General features: G+C 40.8%; 1 protein-coding gene across 2 annotated transcripts in view; it reads left to right on the forward strand.

The window, feature by feature from the left end:
- The window catches only part of LOC124879259 (retinoic acid receptor beta-like), a 361385-nt gene extending 341018 nt beyond the window's left edge, over window positions 1-20367 (forward strand). For both annotated transcript variants that reach the window (XM_047383707.1, XM_047383709.1), the window contains 3 exons: window positions 8223-8427; window positions 12207-12365; window positions 13603-20367. In XM_047383707.1, the coding sequence (XP_047239663.1) occupies window positions 8223-8427; window positions 12207-12365; window positions 13603-13844 (606 nt within the window). In that variant the 3' untranslated portion in view covers window positions 13845-20367. The remainder of the gene's footprint in view (window positions 1-8222; window positions 8428-12206; window positions 12366-13602) is intronic.
- The last annotated feature ends 374 nt before the right edge of the window (window positions 20368-20741 follow it).

The following is a 20741-nucleotide window of genomic DNA, read 5'->3' on the forward strand; positions in this document are numbered from 1 at the left end:
GCATCAACGTGCAGAACTGCAGAACAAATGATTCTCCAGGTCATGGGGATAAAGTTGTTGGGTGGCCTGACGCAGCACCAATCCGTCTATCGATCTCCCACTCCATTTTTCCCTCATTGGTGAACAAGACTCCAAGATACTTGAACTCCTCCACTTGAGGCAGGACCTCTCCCCCGGACCCGGAGGAGGCACTCTACCCTTTTCCGGCTCAAGACCATGGCCTTGAACTTGGAGGAACCAATTCTCATCCCAGCTGCTTCATACTCGGCTGCGAACTGCTCCAGTGACAGCAGATCACAAGCTGATTAAGCCAATAGGACCACATCATCCACAAAAAGCAGAGACGCAATCCTAAGGCCACCAAAACGGATCCCCTCAACACCTTGGCTGCGCTTAGAAATTCTGTCCATAAAAGTTATGGACAAAATCAGTGACAAAGGGCATCCTTGACGGAGTCCAACCCTCACCGGAAATGAGTCCGATGCCAGCAATGCGGACCAAGCTCACCAGTCATACAGGGACCTAATAGCGGACCAAGTTCACCGGTCATACAGGGACCTAACAGCCCGTATCAAAGGGCCTGGTACCCCATACTCCCGGAGTACCCCCACAGGATTCCCCGAGGGACACGCTCGAATGCCTTCTCCAAGTCCACAAAGCACATGTAGACTGATTGGGCGAACTCCTATGAACCCTCCAGGACCCTGCTGAGGATGTAGAGCTGGTCAAGTGTTCCACGGTCAGGACGAAAACCAGACTGCTATGTCTGAATCCGAGGTTCGACTATCCGACGGACCCTCCTCTCCAGAACCCCCAAATAGACATTACCAGAGAGGCTTGAGAGTGTGACTCCCCTATAGTTGGAACACACTCTTTGGTCCCCTGTTTTGAACAGGGGGACCACCACCCCGGTCTGCCAATCCAGTGGAAATGCCCCTGATGTCCACGCGATGCTGCAGTCGCGTTAGCCAACACAACCCTACAACATCCAGAGCATTAAGGAACTCCGGACGAATCTCATCCACCCCCGGGGCCTTACAACCAAGGAGCTTTTTAATCACCTCGGTGACCTCAGCACTAGAGATTGGAGAGCCCTCCCCAAGGTCCCCAGGCTCCGCTTCCTCAGTGGAAGACGTGGTGGTGGGATTGAGGAGATCTTTGAAATACTCTGCCCACCGACCCACAACGTCCCAAGTTGAGGTCAGCAGCACACCCTTCCCACTGTAAACAGTGTTGGTGGTGTACCTCTTCCCCCCCTGAGATGCCGGATGGTGGACAAGAATCGCCTCGAATTCCTCCCATGCCCGAGTTTTTGCCTCAGCAACCACCCAAGCCGCATGCCGCTTGAACTGTTGGTACCCATCCTGGATTTAAATCTTCAAAAGATATGCTAATTAACCACGCCGTCTGTCGGTGGCACCTAGGCAATTGCAGCAACATTAAACAGTGCTAGCATTAGCCTTCTGTTATTCGGGGCATTCATTCCGAATGTTTCGTTTCTGAACTAACGTAGGGTTTAAAAACCAAATCTTTATACTGCTTAAAGCCAAAGCATTTTACAGCTGTTATTTCAGCTGAGCCTCTATGATGGCTAATGTCCCCCCCACTCACTGTTCAGTGTATCGCCGGCAGGAAAATCCCTGCAACACTGATCCCACGGTACATTTAATAGCTAGCTGACTAAAAGTAGATTCCTTCTGAACTTACTTATGTACAGAGGTTAAGTGAAAAAAATGTTGTACTTACCGAAATAGCTTAGGGTGGTGCATGTGGAAGTGTACCCTGCAATGCAGCCTGCAGCCCATTCAATTTCCTCGCTGCGAGCAGAGGAAATTGAACGGGCTGAGAACATAGCTTTTGACCTCTCTGTTCTTCTCATTCATGGCCAATTGTGCTGGGGGGATGGCCACAGGTTGAGACGTTGAAGGGATGTGGTTAGTTAGCATATCTTCTGAAGATTTAAGTCCGAGATTTAGATTTAGATATAAATATAATATTTATATATAGAGATCCAATATAGAAATAGGTTTAACATATAAATATAGGTATATATTATTTAGATATAAATTTAACATTTATAGTTAGCACTTTCCAATAAATGCGAGAATAATTCATTAAATGTAAAGAAAGTACACTAAATCAAAGAAATGTGACAGTGAAATTTGTTTTGCTTTTTTTTATATTCGGCGCCCCATAGGAGTTCCCAGAGCAGATCCAGCCTAGTCACTGGCTCTGATGCTGCTACCACAACAGATGAGGGGAAAACATATCACATTCTCCACAACAGCCTTATAGAAGAGTTATTGCAGCATCTTGCTGCAATAAGTACAGTCTACTCTGTCCCTTCTTGTAGACGGCTTCACTGTTGCATCTTCAGTCCAGTATGTTGCTCAGGTGAACTCATGATTGTGTTCACACCATGCCACAAAGCAGTCCACCAGCTCTCTGTACCCAGAGTTTTTCCAATGGTTGACAATTAAATCTATAAATTATTTATGAAAAAGCATTTTATTAATAACTGGAAAACCAAAGCAGATGGAAAAAGTCTGGATTATAACTGCTTGCACCACATACAGAAGATATTATTCCAAATATGCATGTTTTTTACCTGGTATAGTTGTCTTGGCAACGCCATGTAGATGGATGGGAGGTAATACTGACCTGGTCCTACTTGTCTGATGAGACAGAGAAGTGGTGAAGTGAACTACCAGGAATGCAGAGTTGAGAAGTTGAAGGCCGACTGTGATGACTTTGTGACTGTCGCTCAGCCATCATCATCTGCTCACTAACACATTTCCATGGTGAAGGACGTAGCTATTGTTATTGGTAAGGGCGTATCAGAGGACAGATCAAACACAATGTGTATGGATGTATATGTGTGGGACAGCGCTGAAGTGTGTCTGAAAGCTAGCCTGGCCAGCCGGTGAGAGTCGCCGCCAGTAACCATGTTTTATTCTGTTTCATGTTGCAGACACGCCTGCCACTCACTGTCGGAGACAGCCCACTCAAACAGCTTCAAAGGCTGCTGTAGGCTCCACGTTCACAATCAGCTGCATTATTAGCTGCACACACACATACACATAAGCACACACATTCGGTGCAAGATGATTCTCCAGGGGTTAATGGAAGGTCAATGTTCTGGTTCTCTGTGATTTTATGGTTGCTAAAAGAGGTCAGGACTTTAGGTATAGCCAAGCTACCAAGTCAAGCAACTTTACTGTTCAGTTGTCTATTTATAATGATTTATGTTTAAAATTAAGGCATAGGGTTAAGGTATATGTGTCATGAAGTTCAGTGTGTTTGTCTGTTAATCCCACCCACACACTACACCATGTGTTGATGCAAAAGAATATAGGAACTCAGGACATACAAAAAATATAACATAAATGTAATGTTTTCATGTTTACAAGAGCAGAAACTGAAAAAAAAAATAACTAAGACCACTTCATATTTATACAAGCTAGCAGGATGTTTGACCAGACCCTCAATAGCAGCTACAAAAAGTGTGTTTATCACCTTTTGTTTGTACAGATTTTCCTACTACATATTTTCCGTCCCCTTAGCTTTTCTTTACAATGTTTGGATACAAGCAGCTTCTTTATCAATGATCTCTTGTTGTTTACTCTTCTTGTGACTGATTACCTGAGTCAGAGATCATCTGATGTGATGTAATTATTGCCTCTTTAAATAAATTTCTCTTGTGTATTGAAATAATAAGGAATTTCAAAATGAAATTACGCAGAGTGCAGTTAGCACTTTTCAAAACTTGTTTTACAATCAATGAATGTAGCCATGGGCACCAGGTCAGAAAGTTAGGAATGCTAAACAAAAATTAAAATATCGTAAAAAAGTTCAATATTTTTGACTCATTTTAGACAGTGAAATTCATAATATATAGGATTCATAACAGAGTGCAATGTTTTAAGCCCTTGTTTCTCCCCAAATTATTGTGCCTCAAAAAATGTGAATACTGTTAAACAGTTAAAATTGCAAACTGATGGTGTTGTTGGATCCAGCCACAGATTACAAAATTTAAAGGCAAGTTTGATCTTTTCTGGAATTTGTAAAACAAATCACAATAACCTACTCCTAACTCAGCCCAGGAACAGGAGGAGTAACATTAAACTTCCCGTGATGTCACTCTTTGAATAAAAACCCTGCTTTCCAACAAACAGACCTCTTCCACACAGGTCCCCAGTGGAGCTGGAAAGAGACACAGCGCACTAATGCCATTACCCACAGCTATGAAGGTTAGCTACAAGCTAACCCTTTGTTTACCCACACGTGGATGTTTTTCCTCAACACCCAGGACAACTTATCTTCTGCACGGTTCACGTATGAGGTGGTGTTTGGGCAGAGAAGATTAGTTTAGAATGAAAAAACCTAATCAATGTTCATTTCATGATGTTTGGTTTTTGTTTGTGTTGAGAAACTCAGCTATCTTAATGCTAGCAGATTAGCTGCTAAGCATATGTGCTCAGTTTTTTGTGTACTGTGTTGTGTTTTTAAAGTTAAGACAAACTTTATTCAAAGAATAATTTTAAACACAGAAGATCGGCCATAACGCGCCGTCCAAGCTTATGCATTTCAACCCTTTTATTAATGGTATTTTAAAGGTATGTGTTTGATTCTGTTGACAAGCTATAAGCTTCTTTTGTTTGCTCCAACCGCCAATGGCTAAGAACACATGCTTGCCTACTGTATGAATCAGCTGAAGACCATTTACCCAGGAACTTGTTAGTTTCCAATCTAGGAAATAATATTTCCCTATATATTATTTTACTAAATGTGATAACTAATTAAAGAACACTAAAGATCATTTACCCAGAAAGGTTATTGGTCCTTATTCAAAATAATATTTCCTCAAATATTATTGTACAAGACAAAACCAGCAAACTAAACCACATTGAGTCAGCCAGATCATTCTTTAAAATATCATTTTATTAAAATTATTTTTTTTCTGATGTTGCAGTATGATTAGTCACTTGAAGGTACCAATCATTACCTCAGTTAGTTCCAAGACTGACTTAACCTCATTTCCAAACTCCTTAAGGTAATCCTTGGCTCTCAAACATAAATAATATTGCATGGAAATGTCACATCACTCTTTTGGTCATGGTTTTCAACCATCTTGGATTCACTTGTTTATATTGTACATAGCCCAAGGAGAGTAAGCCACTATAGGTCATTGTTAAAGAAGGTAGTTGTTCACAGAGTGTCATATCCAAGCATATTCATAGAAGGTTGAGTGGAAGGAAAACGTTTGGCAGGAAAAGGTGCACCAGCAACAGGGATAACCGACGATTGCCTAGCAAAATCCATTCAAAAACCTGTGGGAACTTCACAAGGAGACTGAGGCTGGAGTCAGTGCATCAAGAGCCACTACATAAAGACTACAGGTCCTTCTCAAAATATTAGCATATTGTGATAAAGTTCATTATTTTCTATAATGTAATGATGAAAATTTAACATTCATATATTTTAGATTCATTGCACACTAACTGAAATATTTCAGGTCTTTTATTGTCTTAATACGGATGATTTTGGCATACAGCTCATGAAAACCCAAAATTCCTATCTCATAAAATTAGCATATCATTAAAAGGGTCTCTAAACGAGCTATGAACCTAATCATCTGAATCAACGAGTTAACTCTAAACATCTGCAAAAGATTCCTGAGGCCTTTAAAACTCCCAGCCTGGTTCATCACTCAAAACCCCAATCATGGGTAAGACTGCCGACCTGACTGCTGTCCAGAAGGCCACTATTGACACCCTCAAGCAAGAGGGTAAGACACAGAAAGAAATTTCTGAACGAATAGGCTGTTCCCAGAGTGCTGTATCAAGGCACCTCAGTGGGAAGTCTGTGGGAAGGAAAAAGTGTGGCAGAAAACGCTGCACAACGAGAAGAGGTGACCGGACCCTGAGGAAGATTGTGGAGAAGGGCCGATTCCAGACCTTGGGGGACCTGCTGAAGCAGTGGACTGAGTCTGGAGTAGAAACATCCAGAGCCACCGTGCACAGGCGTGTGCAGGAAATGGGCTACAGGTGCCGCATTCCCCAGGTCAAGCCACGTTTGAACCAGAAACAGCGGCAGAAGCGCCTGACCAGGGCTACAGAGAAGCAGCACTGGACTGTTGCTCAGTGGTCCAAAGTACTTTTTTCGGATGAAAGCAAATTCTGCATGTCATTCGGAAATCAAGGTGCCAGAGTCCGGAGGAAGACTGGGGAGAAGGAAATGCCAAAATGCCAGAAGTCCAGTGTCAAGTACCCATAGTCAGTGATGGTCTGGGGTGCCGTGTCAGCTGCTGGTGTTGGTCCACTGTGTTTTATCAAGGGCAGGGTCAATGCAGCTAGCTATCAGGAGATTTTGGAGCAATTCATGCTTCCATCTGCTGAAAAGCTTTATGGAGATGACGATTTCATTTTTCAGCACGACCTGGCACCTGCTCACAGTGCCAAAACCACTGGTAAATGGTTTACTGACCATGGTATCTCTGTGCTCAATTGGCCTGCCAACTCTCCTGACCTGAACCCCATAGAGAATCTGTGGGATATTGTGAAGAGAACGTTGAGAGACTCAAGACCCAACACTCTGGATGAGCTAAAGGCCGCTATCGAAGCATCCTGGGCCTCCATAAGACCTCAGCAGTGCCACAGGCTGATTGCCTCCATGCCACGCCGCATTGAAGCAGTCATTTCTGCCAAAGGATTCCCGACCAAGTATTGAGGGCATAACTGTACATGATTATTTGAAGGTTGACGTTTTTTGTATTAAAAACACTTTTCTTTTATTGGTCGGATGAAATATGCTAATTTTGTGAGATAGGAATTTTGGGTTTTCATGAGCTGCATGCCAAAATCATCCGTATTAAGACAATAAAAGACCTGAAATATTTCAGTTAGTGTGCAATGAATCTAAAATATATGAATGTTAAATTTTCATCATGACATTATAGAAAATAATGAACTTTATCACAATATGCTAATATTTTGAGAAGGACCTGTAATCCTACACATGGGCTGAATGTTAAGCTACTCCTGAACCAGAGACGACATCCGAAGCATCTTACCTGGGCTAAGCAGAAAAGAACTGGACTGTGGCTCAGTGGTCCAAAGTCCTGTTTTCAAATGAAATTTCATTTGGAAATCAAGGTCCCAGAGTCTGGAGGAAGAATGGAGAGGCACAGAATCCACATTGCTTGAGGTCCAGTGAGAAGTTTCCACAATTCAACAGTGTGCAAATATATATATATATATAGAGAGAGAGAGAGAGAGACTGAAATCCTTAATGCAGCCATCACAGGTTCGAGCCTTGGCTCGTTGACCTTTGCTGCATGTCTTCTCCTATCTCTCCGCCCCGCTTACTGTCGGTCAGCTCAATTAATGAAGACCAATAGTGCCATAGAATAGGATGTCCTCAATGAGATCAAATGGTTCTGAACCCAAATTTCTTGTATGTGTGCATCAACCTGGCAAATAAAGCTGATTCTGATTTTATTGATTTTTTGTAATGTTCTTATTGGCTAAGACCCTGAATTTGGAGTTTTCGTTATCTGTGCGCCACCATAGTCATCAAAATTACAAGAAATCAAGGTTTGGAATATTGCACTCTGTGTGATGAATGCATATAATGGAGTTTTAACGAAAATTCAACATGGAAGACACACCTTCACTGCCTCCGCTCCACCTGGTTATTCCTCCATAACACTCCAATCAGAGACGGGTCTGCTCTTCTCCTCGTCCAATCATCTCCCAAGACATTATATTTAAAGACCTTCATCATGGAAGACACTGCTCGTTGCTGAGCTTCGACCCTCCTCCTCCCCTTTCTCCACCATCTGGCTCCCATATTCCTTACAAACGTCTTCAGGCCACTCCACCACCAGGATCGGATTCCTGGGGGGGAAGACGTACCTAATCCTAAAATGGCCTTTCTAGCTCACGTCATCCTCAGACTACACGTCTTCCTCCAGGGTCCGAGCGCCAAATAGATCATTTTCATTAATAAACCTGCTAATCATTATCTCGTTGCTTCTCCCTTTTTGAGTCTTTCCAGGTTGAAATATATGAGTTTCACTTTTTGAAATCCGTGACAAGAATAACTGTGTTTTTGTGTCCAACCTGTGATTAAATGACTCTTCATCTGTTTTACACCTTCAGTTTCCTGTTCATCGAATTTGTTCTGACCATATTTCTGTTCCTTCCGTCCTTCACCATCAGATCCTGCGCATCTGTACAAGGTACACGCCTGACCAGGACACCATGACCTTTTCAGATGGACTGACCCTCAATCGGACACAGATGCACAACGCTGGTTTCGGCCCTCTCACCGACTTGGTGTTTACTTTTGCCAATCAGCTGCTGCCCATTGAGATGGACGACACAGAGACGGGCCTTCTTAGTGCCATCTGTCTCATCTCAGGAGGTTTGTAGTCTAGAACTCAATTTGCACTTAACGCCTATTTTTAAACTTTTTTGGTAGCTTAATGGTTTGTTACAGGAATATAAATGTTTTGATTTGCAAAAGCAACGCAAAAAATGCTGCTGCCAGAGTCCTGACCAACACCAGGAAAATGGCTCATTACAGTAGTCCTTAAATCACTGCACTGGCTCCATGAATGGTCTTTAAGCCTGAAAACATTTCAGAGTTTCTGGTCAGGTATGAGCTATGTAGAACCTTCAGGTCAGAAACGTTTTCAGGCAGTGTTCCCAGTGCACCAGACCTTGACAAGGTGAGGCAGCATTTAGTTTTCATACTCCTCAGTTCTGGAACAAACTCCCTGAATACCTGAGATATTTAGAAGCTGTTGGTTCCTTTAAATAAGGATTGAAAACACTTTTGCTTACTACAGCTCGCTTCATCGGTTCTGTTAGGTTCTAGCTTGTTATTTGCTTAATTCTGTCATTTTTATGTTTATTTCTGTTACTTGAACATGTCACAAGTTTATTTGATGCTTCCCTAGTCATTTTTGATGAATTGGGTCTTTTGTTTTAGCTCAGTTCATTTATTCTGCCTGTGAAGCACTGAGTATCCTGTGTGTAAATGGTTCTTTACATTTAAACTTGCATGGATACTCCAAAACAATGGAACCAGTTTGGTGAGAAATGTCTTCCAAATAACATTTAAATCAGACTGTCTGTTATAAGAGCTGGGTGTTGAGTGCTTTCTTCATCCCACCTGTCAGATTAATTCAGTTCAGGTGGACCTTAAACAGTCTGGAGCCTGATTGCATCATATGCTCAACAAAACCTGAATTGAGGACAATAACAGTCTAGAGTATATCTTGAAAGAATGAGCTAATTTACTACCCATTCAAAGTGCTTTACTGCCCTATGTTTAACTCAGTAAGCCCATGTTGATTCCTTCATTTATTACTGAGTAAGGCTGCAGACAGGTTTTCGATAAAAGTAAGCTAACCTCCACAGCAGTTTCAAATCAGCTGCTGTAAGAGAGACTGTGTTATTCAGAGGAAAGAGGAAATGGGGAGGATGTACAGGTATGTGACTGCAGCATCACTTGGCTATTTGACTTTGAAAGGAAATGAGTCTGTGCAAGAACACCAGTACATGAATTCCTTCATCATGTCAGGATGCACATACATTAATGTTCAAGTATGTTATTGTTTTTCATACAACCACACAAAATAAGGTTTGATTAATTGCAATTTATGTACCTGACTTGAAATCTGTATGATATGTTGACATGTGTTGTGAATTGGCGCTATATAAATAAAACTGAATTGAATTAAATTGAAAACTAAAATTCAAAGTTTTACTGAAATGTTGTTTGTGACTCATTATACCTCTTTCTCTCCCTTCTACCTGTCAGTTTGTTAGGAGGTCATCCTTCTTTACTGCTGGGTTCTCACTCAGTTCAGCTTGGTTTTACTGAGTCCACAGAGCTTGGGAAAACATTACAAGCTCTTGCATAATCCATGAAAAATAAAACCACACCTCTGACGACGATGTCTGACAGCAGGTCCAACAGCTACAGATTTTAGGGTACACACTGCCACCTCCTGGCCAGCTTGTGTACTCCATGTTCCGTGAAGTACACAAATTGACCTCCTAACAGTTTATTGGACAGTTCATGAGATGGATAAAAAGGGTTCACTCCAAATGGTAAATGGCTTGTACCTGTATAGTGCTTTATCAAGTCCCCAGAGACCACAAAGCGTTTCACACTACATTCAGTTGTCCACCCATTCATACACACATTCACACACTGACAGTGGTAAGCTACAAATAACTCTTAAATGGTTGTTTTTAAGCTTACATGTAACTTCTGCTTATGTTCTGTGACTTCAAATGTTCATAAAGACGGTAACATCAGTAAGATCTTGTCTCACAGTTCTTTGGCTGAATGGGGCTCTAGTGTAAAGCACTGTGAGTGGTTGATGTGACTAAAACACTGCTATATAAGTTCAGTCCACTTACAATTTATATGCAAACTCCATGTTGAAAGGCTCTGGCTGGGAGTTGAACCCAGGACTTTCTTGGTGCAAGGCAACATGCTAACCCCTGCACCACCATGCAGCATCATGAAAGGATATGGGGCTTTTTTTTATGTGACCTTGATTTAAAAGGCTTTGCATCTGTGCACGAGTGAATATTTGTGTAAGAGATGCTTTGATTTACAATTCTATATGTTCAGAACACTTCTGCTCTGAAAGGTTTGTCAATATTCTGGCAGCAGAAGCGACATCCTGTGTTTGAGTATGAGAGGGAGAAGAGTCACTGTGACAAAGCTGTACAGTTAAACAGGATTTGTCTTTTAGAAGTTGTATTTCAATTTATTTATTTATCTGATATTAGTTAGTAGCACCTTGAGCACTGTTATTGCAGTCTCTCTGTGTATTATCTGTATAATATATTGGCATTCTGCATCACAAAGGCTTCCAATATTTCCAAATCCAGCATGACAGAAAGAGGTTGAAAGTTTAAAGGCACAAACGCTCATAGAAAATATTGTTTCCTTTTGCATTTCTCTTCAGACCTTCTCTGCTACATCTCGCCTTACTTGTCACCAACTTGTTGATATTGTAAATAGCCATGTAGCATGAATAGTGATCACACATATCAAATAATTTCTTAATGAGTCACAATGTTCTAACTCTCATAGAGTGCCACACTAAGTGGCGGATGAACGCTGACAGTAACTGAAGCAAAAAGAACTAAAATGGAAGAAAGCCGTGGTGTAAAAAGTTCAGATTTAGTAAAAGTTCAAAGCTGGGTTTTCTCAAAATAAAAATAAAGGAACCAAATGAGTTGCAATTAAGTTAACTAGAAGTCAGGATCCAAAATGTAAATTTTATTTTGTCAGTTCAGTTAGTTTTCCGGATAAAATGAGTTATATTCGGTCAAACTATAGGTTAGACAGACAGGCATTTCTTGACTCTTGTTTTAGGTGTTTAACAGGAGATTTTGTGCTAACATATCTTGTTTGTGTTAAGGGTGAAGTTAATTGGGCTTGTGAATCTCAGAAAACAGTTTGTAAATGCAGACGAGGACAGAGACCTTCATCAATGGAGACATTGTCCTGTGGGATGATAAAACAAAAACTAAAATGACCATGAATGCAGTTAAATCTTGTTTTGTGGCTATGTTCCTGCAGGAACCTGACAAAACTAAACATAACCAGCTACACAAATTCTGTCAGAAAGAACGGGCCAAACATTTCGGGAAGGAGAAACTTGAAACTGGCCAAAATTTCCTTGTCTAAAGTCAAACAAAGTTTTTTGAATACCTCCAGGCTTTGCTTTGTAATCCAATTTTTCTTTCATAGATCATAAGGACCTCCGGTAAGACCATCAGCCTTTAAGTCATGATGAAATTCACTTTTTAAACTCTGGATCCAGTAACAGTGGGCCCCATGTTGAATTCATCACCACATTCATTACAAGATGTTCTGCTCAAAAAACAGACATAAGTGTATCATCTCTATTGTCCACTTAGTGCCGGTGTTCACTGACCATGAATAAAAAAATTATGTTTTGAGTGTCTTCTGTAATGCTTACAACCATCCTGTGGTGGTCACCAGCTTGATTCATCCAGGAAGTGCAATCTCTCCTCTTAAACAGATCATCTGAAATAAACTCCTCTTCCTTTAACACTATGATATAGCATATGTGATAGACTTTGGCTTGTCATAGGCTAGTCTCCAGCCTCACTGGATTTGTGTGTCCATTGATATTTATGTAACAGACCGTCAGGACCTGGAGGAGCCTTCCAAGGTGGACCAGCTCCAGGAGCCACTGCTGGAAGCTCTGAAAATCTATGTGAGAAAGCGCCGACCTAGCAAACCACACATGTTCCCCAAAACTCTGATGAAGATCACAGACCTGCGCAGCATCAGTGCTAAAGGTAGGAAAGACATCTACTTTAGTCATACTGTGGAAAGACAAGATCTAGATATGCTGCACAGGAAGGGCTTGGCAGTCCAATAAATGATGATATGTTGAACCAATATTATTTTGGTTTGGCAATGAATAACACTAATATGATAACCAGACATGTAAACATTACCGATGCTAAAGCACTAAATTGTTTAAAAACATTTATTCTAAATATAGTTACAAGCTGAAGAAATAAATTTGTTAGCTTAAGTTTTACGTGAGACAGCTGCTATATTTCTGGAACACACGATTCTTCAATAGATCTCTCTCAGACCTTTGGGGAATCTGAAACAAGGACCGCCTGAAGAAGAAAAGGAGTCCTTTTGTCAGCTCAGCAGTAAAGCATCCTGAGATCATTAATGTTTGGGGTTGCTGTTTTGTCCACCAGAGTGGGCTCACTCAGTGCGTCCTACAAACACTGCCATGAATAAAGAGTGAGAACAAAACATCCTCCAAGAGCTACTCAGTGATCCAGAAGCAGTCTGGTGATGAGCGAGGGTGATGGAGAACCATGCCACAAAACACTAAGCCTTTAGGTCCATGGCCAGGAGACTCCCCACGTCTTAATCCCATTGACCTGGGGTTCATCCCTCAAATAGGAGAAAAGAATATGACCACCTGCAAATACGGACAAAACAAAGATCAGTCAGCATCAATCAGGATTTGGCCCAGAAGCTGAGATCCATTGTGGCAGGGAAAACTTCAGAACAATAAGACTGGTCAACTCTGTAAATATTCATATTTTGCATAAGATGAATGTATTTCTCAAACAATGTCTTTGAAACTTGTGAAATGCTTATTATGTAACCAATTAAACATCTGACAAAAACACTTTTTGCCACAACTTTAATGTTCAAAGACCAGTCAAATCCAGGTCCAAATGTCCTGACACTAAAACTCTTCTACTCAAGAATTCACTTACATAGGATCTATCTAATACACACATGTTCACATTCAGGTCCAATCACATCTGGCCCATTCTTTTCATATTATCATATTATTACTAATTATTTCCAATACAGACCAGCAAAGTCATTTCTGGATTCCCATTCAGTAACATGAGGTCAAATGAAATGGAATTATAATGCAGTTCAGCCACTTTCAATACATTGTATAATGCCATTTAGCACACGCTAACCTCTGAAAGAAATAGCTGAATTCATACCTAAAGTCCTAAAGTGGCCTTTCTCTTATTGTTTGTTCAGGAGCTGAGCGGGTTATCTCTCTAAAGATGGAGATTCCAGGTTCCATGCCACCTCTGATCCAGGAAATGCTGGAAAACTCGGAGGGCCAAGATGGTCAGAGCAACAGCAACAACAGCTCAGCTGAAGCTGGGGCAAGCCCCAGCACCAAGGACAGCCCCGACAACGACACCGCTGCGCCAGAGTCACCAGAATCCTTGGACCCTGAAGAGGCTGCGGCCACTCCACCCAGCAGCGAGCCCTAGGAGGCACCAACAGGTGTCTCTTAAACTCTCTCAGACATTCCTTTGCACAAAAAGATCAGTCAGCAAGGAGCTGACCATCTATAACCTCTTCGTTCCTTCTCTTATGCTTGGTGTAACATTGACTTTAAATCCTTCTATTTTTCTGTCCAGTTTACTGAAAGATTTTCTCCTTAAAAAGAAAACAACATGGAGGCTTCAAAGGATCAGTGCTTTGTGTTTGAATTGAGCTCTTGTTCGGCATGGTTTCTCTGGGGCCAGGACTTTAAAAGGATGGGCGTGGCCCTTCCAGACCACCACAGATGATTCTCCTCAGGTCTCCTGTGTAAATTTGTATCTGCATGACGGGAGTTTGATAATGGTTTCTCTCTCTGTGTTTCTCTGTCATCTCTGTCCATCTATCGTATTGTTGGCATACGTACACTGTACATACCATGGTATGGTCAGGTCTCTGTTTCTATGATGAATTTCGTGGTCCTTGTTCCATGGTGTTGGATATAATTTTAAAGGTGATACTCAAGGTGTAAAGCAGAACTAATTTTAAGTTCTTTAAAAAATATCTAGAATGTTATTGCACATAGACATTACTGAAGTCAAATATTTGACATGTTTGTATATTTAAAACTGCTCTTTTGTCTTTACGTGACCTCTTTGTTGTACATGAATGAGTGTGAATCCACACGGCAGAATGCTAAGCTTCCCTCCATCTCTGCAGCTGAGTCAGTTCAGGTGTTTCCTCAAGGAGGGAAGCACAACAGCAGAGCCTTACACACGCATCAGACTGGCAAGATCCCTTCATCTTATGTGTGTTGATACATGAACAGCACAGATCTGACCAAGCAGATTGGACTTAACTCACAATATACCCACATGGGGGTGGTCTCTTCAGAAAATTCAGATAGCCTTAATATCCAAAACAACCCAGAAAAGGAGACACTAAAATTGACTGAAATGAAAGGATGTCCTTCAGCTTTGTCAAAATTGTACTTATTTGTTGCACTTTATTTTTTGTTGTTAGCCCAGAAGCATCTATTTCTGAAGGGAAATGAGATTTCTCATGTCTGGTTTTTGTTAAGTTGTTGAAACAGATTTTAGACAATTCCAAACTGTCCTTTTAAACTATAACATAGGAGCATAAGACTTTTTTGAGTGAATTTGTATTGATATGTTTTTGCATTTAATAGCAGTTAACACAGTTATTGTGTTTAGCATTAGAAAAAAAAGCATCTGTGTTTGTTTCTCTAGACCAGGGCTTTGCAAATCCAGTCCCCCAGTGTCAATGTCCTGCAACTTTTGGATGCATCCCTGCTCTAACACACTTGAATCAAAAGGGTGAATAACCTCCTTGGTATGTCAACAGGTTTTGCACCGGCCTGGTTATTAACCATTCATCTGATTCAGGAGTGTTGGAGCAGGGATGCATCCAAAAGTTGCAGGACAGTGGCACGCAAAGGCTGGAGGTGTAGACCCTTGCCCTAGAAAATGCAGATTGATTACCTCTGCCAACATTTCCAAATCCAACATATTCCATAAAAGCTAAGGAAGATAAAACAGAGTGCCTTTCCTGTACTTGGTTCAGCCTTCCTGTTATCTGCTGAAAGTCTTGCTCTCTCTCACAGCCTAAATGAACTGCAGACATGTTACTACGTCTCAGCGTGGAGGGTACTATTTCCTTTTTATTCAGTTTCTTGTGCTTCTGTTGGCTTTAATATAAAACAACCAACTGAAAATATTAGTCTTCTCTAAGAATGAACATCCATACAAAGGAATGTTGTTCTTAGCCCAACATGGTAGCACTTACCTCTGGTTGGACAAAGATCGGCATTTAGAGTTTCCGACGGAGTTATCAGAGCCGATCAAGCTGAAAATCATCTGTTTCTGGTCTATTTATCAGTGCATCTCCAGGATATAGCCTGTCTCATCAGGGCTCAATGATTCTGTTATCTCAAAAAACATAGTTTTTTCTTTATTTATGGCAACAAACTGAAATGTAGAACTTAATTTACATAATTGTTCCAACTTAATCCAACCCAAAAGCCTGGTTGGCCTTAACAGTAATCAAACCGTTTGGAATTTTTCCTGCGTTCTAATAACAGCCTACAGCCGCTTTATATTTTCAAAAATGAATGCTGGCCTGATGAGTGTGTATATCTACTGCTAACGACAGTGTACTATCGACTGCTCATGAGCTCTGTTGTGGCCTTATGAACAGAGCTCTGCATCCCACCTTTCTTCTCCCTCATAAAGTGTCTTGTTTCAACCAGTGAAACACGGGGGCAATGCAATCCTTAATACACATTGAACACCGAGCCTCATGGGTCCGGATGATTGTATTCTAATGCAGAAAGCACACTGTGGGGTAGGATCTGTAAATCCACTCCAGATGTTTGCCTTGGTCTTCTGACCTGACTGTGTAAGCTTTACATAATGATGCAACAGGAGATTCCAGAGGACCCTGTATCCCACCAGAGAAACTCAGTTGAGTCCCTTTGGAAGGTTGATCCAGCTGAGCTGGTATGGAGGTACATGATGGTCCCTCTGAAACTAAAACATGATCATGGAGAGCTGCCTTTTCCCCACAGCCAAGGTCACATGTGATACTAAAACACAAGAAAAAAAGACACTTTATGTCTTTGTGAAGGACCCAGACCATTCACTGCCTTATTTTCTTTTGCAGTTCAATATGAGTCGATCCACTCTGATATGTTAATTAATCTCTCAGCACAGGTGAATATGTATGTATTAGCCAGCAATGCTTTTTCATCATCAGTACAATGACTGAATCTCATTTTCATGTCTGTGTTCCTGAAGGAAAAGTGTTTGAAACAGAATTTTTACTGGAGAACTGCAATGAAGCAGCATGTGTTTTTGCTACAATTTCTGCAATAGTGACATCGATATCAAGTCACTCCTGGTTAAAGGGATTGGTCAGATTTTGGGAAGTGGGATTGTATTAAGATGTTTGGTAAATATCTTACCTGAAGATGATAGTTAGCTTAGCATCTACACTTGTATGAAACAGAGATTAGCTTTAGCACTAAACAGAGCTAGTCAGATCTGAGCCAATTAGATAAGTGCCTTCTTAAAACAACTCCTATCTCCAAAATATGATGGTAGTGTATGTGAAAGCTAGTTTCTAATCCGTTAGGCCACTGTTTGCATTAGATGGTTATTTCCACTCTCAAAGTTTGGAGACTTTGGATAACAACAGTTTCATGGTATTAACACAAGAATTGAAAACAAAGATATATAACATCTAAACAACGGTTTTATTGAAAACAGAAAAGCAATAATACTTCCTAGTGCTGCTTAAACAATATAATATATTGTGCTTTGCAGACTGGAAGCTTGCTAACTGTACTTTTAAAACAGCTGTATCTTTATAGGAGCGATGGCCACTTCTTTAGTTGCCATGTTATGAATTTCTGTGTTTTGTGCAACTGTAAATATTTGCAAATAGCTGTTTTTTTTTTATTCAAGTATGCAAAGGAAAAGTGTAGCAGCCTTTAATCATCCAGCTGATCAGCAGTGCATAGCAACAGATAGAGGAGGGACATCTCTGTTACACCCAGGAAACAAACTGACTACTCGGGCACTTTCTCATGCCTCTAGTTGGCTAAAAGTTCAAGCCAGCCCCTGTTCCATCAAAGTGAAAACACTAAAAGCATTTTCTAATGCAGGTAAGATATTTACTGTTCATAACCTCTACAGAACCCCACTTCAGAAGATCTGAACTTCTTTAACTTTGTCTGTTGGAAGACAGTTTTAGTGACTGAACCTCAGATGCCTCATTTTAGATTTACATCAGCTATATTACGTATCTTTTCATATTTGCTCTCCTATATAGACGGCTCTGCTGAGTTGTTCCAGTTCTTCTATTTGATCTAAGGCAGCAAAGTGATACGACTCTTTAAGGCAGCGACAGGTTCTGGGTCTCTGAGGCACATAACAAACATCCATCTGCATTCCATCCCGGCTTTGAAATACATATCATAAGGGAAGCCAGAGCAGTTTCAGCTTTTTGTTTTTTGCTTGTTTGAATGTGAATAATAGCACGGAGTCTCAGAAGAATGATATGCAGTGTTAAGGAAAACTTACATTTATGTCCTTGAAAGAGAGGAAATTCTCTCTCGCTCTGTCTCGCTCTCCTGGTGAGAGATTAAGGGAGATGTGTTGGTTTTTGTGTTGGCTAGTTTTTCTTTCCTGTAAGCTGATGAACTTTCACAGCTGAAGAATGTCCACAGCCGCCCCTGAAGCTCCGCCAGCCCCGAGGCATTGGGACACAACAGGGACCGATTCCTTTAGGACTCAACTTCACATGCTGAATTACTCGTTCTGTTTTGCTGAATGTTGTAACTATAAGACTGTACTGTGTAGCTCACTGCAGAGATGTTATATAAATGCGGTGTGCTTTGCATTCCAATTGGCAGCTCTGTGGAAAAGATGCTCACTTGTCCTTGGAAACATAAACTCATTGAAAAACAAAGGCACTGGAACATGGTGAGCTGATCTGAACACAGCTCATCAACTAATATATTTTAGACAATGACGAGGGAAGCTCATGAATAGGAGAAATGGACCAACCAAGTCACCTCAACACTAAATACAACTGATATGTTCTGTTTGTGACACTGTTGCCTCGTTCCTCAGCCAGGATGTCAATTAGCTGTCATCAAACAATCAACCCAATCAGCTGACAGCTATTTGATAAGAAGGTTACCTGAAGTTGTAGGTGTGGCCGATATGTGGTTTCACATCAGCAAATCTGCCATTTATCAGCCAAAGAGTTTTTGATGGCAACATTTTTATTGAACTTATAGCCCCTGGAGGAAGCTGTGACTCTTTCCTGTCGCCAGGAAAGGAAAAATGTACATCCGACATCTACTCCACACTGTTGTTATGAAAACAGGATGTAAAAAAACTTGCTTCATCTTCTCATCAAAAATTATTCTGTAGATGTTAAAATGTTTAAATGTTGTGGGTGGCTGGTCACAAAAATCACACAATACCATCAAAATAGAAATGTATTTGACTAATTCAGTTCAATTATGTTACACTGATTCATTACACATAGAGTAATATGTTCCTTAGCATGTATTTCTGTTCATTTTGATTAAGAAACCCCAAAGTTCTGTTTCTCAAAACTTGAATATCACATAAGACCAAAAAACAGGCTTTTAATTTGAAATGTTATTGCATACACCATCATAGGAAAGACTGCTGACCTGACTGTTGTCCACCTTGTAGAGCATCAAAATAAGGAGGGTTAGAAGCTGCTTGCTCACAAAGTACTGTATTCAGGCATAATGAAAAAAGCGGAAGGAGAAAATGGCAGAAAACGGTACACAGTAGTTTACACAGTAAAAGAAATAACTGCACCCTTGAAAAGATTGTTAAGCAAAGAGTTTGGAGGAGATTCACAGAGTGTGGGCTGCAGCTGGAGCTTGTATCTCCTTCATGCCACACTGCATTGATTCATGCAAAAAGAGCGCCGACCGAGTACTGAGAGCAGATAATGTACAGAACATAGACATACGATTCAGCAGGTCCATATTTCTGGATTCTTTTTATTGGTCACATGTAATATTCTCATTTTCTGAGAAACTATAGTTTTGGTTTTTATTAGCTGTAAGCCAGAATTATAAAAATGAACAGAAATAAACATGAAACCAATCAGTTTGTATGGAATCTATTATTCTTAATTCAATCCAAAGAAAACTATGAATTTCAAATGGAAATTTGTTTGTTTTAAATAAACTATCCAACTTTCATATATAGTATAGTGTATAGTGAAACAAACCAACTTTTCAATGCTATTGAGCACTGAGATGCACTTGCACATCATCATCACATCCTAAGACCATTCAGATCTCCTGACATCAGCAGTTATGATGCTTCAGTGATGGTTCAGAGATGCAACACCTACCTACAGAAAATAACTAGCAAACACCTCACACACCAGAAGGCTTTGACCAAGTTTTTAAAGGACCTCTAGACAGCAAAGTACATCCATAAGAAACTGTTCAGTTGACTGTCTAGTCTGTCACTGAGCAGAGCTCCAGCTGTGGCCACAAACCCAACATGGACCTGAACCACATATCGGTCTAACTCTGCACAGGAGCCTGTGGTCTTGACTCTGTGCTTCAGCATCAGTCTTTAACAGTAGCTCCGTGTTTCTGTCACTCTTCAGGCTGTTCTTGGGAAACATCCCAAAGTGTCTGCAGTTGTCATTTTCTGTTCAGATTTGGAGAACCTCCCCAAAGACTGCAGTGTTGTACAGTCTTTGCCACTGTAAGACGTGATGCTCATATCTTAATGCACATGAGGTCTGAAGGGAGCAGGGATCTGTCAGACCTGCTTCCACCTTACAGGGTGAATCCAACCAAGGCATGATCTTCTACATGTTCCGCCCTCCATATTAAATGTTGTCTGTGTTTGTATATTAACATATGCTTTTTATGTTCTTATACTGTTTAACTTTACCATGAACTGTCCTTGCAAAGTAATAAAATATATTTATTTTAAATTCTTGTTTCCGAGTGTGGAAAACCTCCAGGTGGAGGAACATCCATGGATCTGCTGCTGATTTTGGAGGTTTGCACACGTACAGAGAAATAAACACTATTTTAATACTAATGAAGGCAAACAGAAATTGACCAATGACAAACAAATATGTCAGAAATGTCACAAACTGAACTGCATGCCTGTCACAGACCTACAAACCATAAATCATTGTGTTTTTGAAGAACATCCATCCTGATCCGGACACCTACAAGGCATGGCTGACAGGCCGGCAAGGAGAACATTAAATTAAAGAAGCAGCCGAGAGGAATCTGCATCCACAAATCTGGTCCACTAATTATCTGGCCAATGTGCAAAACACTGTGTGATGGAGAACTA

Source organism: Girardinichthys multiradiatus, chromosome 13 (genome assembly GCF_021462225.1).
Source record: "Girardinichthys multiradiatus isolate DD_20200921_A chromosome 13, DD_fGirMul_XY1, whole genome shotgun sequence".
In the NCBI taxonomy this organism is placed as follows: Eukaryota; Metazoa; Chordata; class Actinopteri; order Cyprinodontiformes; family Goodeidae; genus Girardinichthys; species Girardinichthys multiradiatus.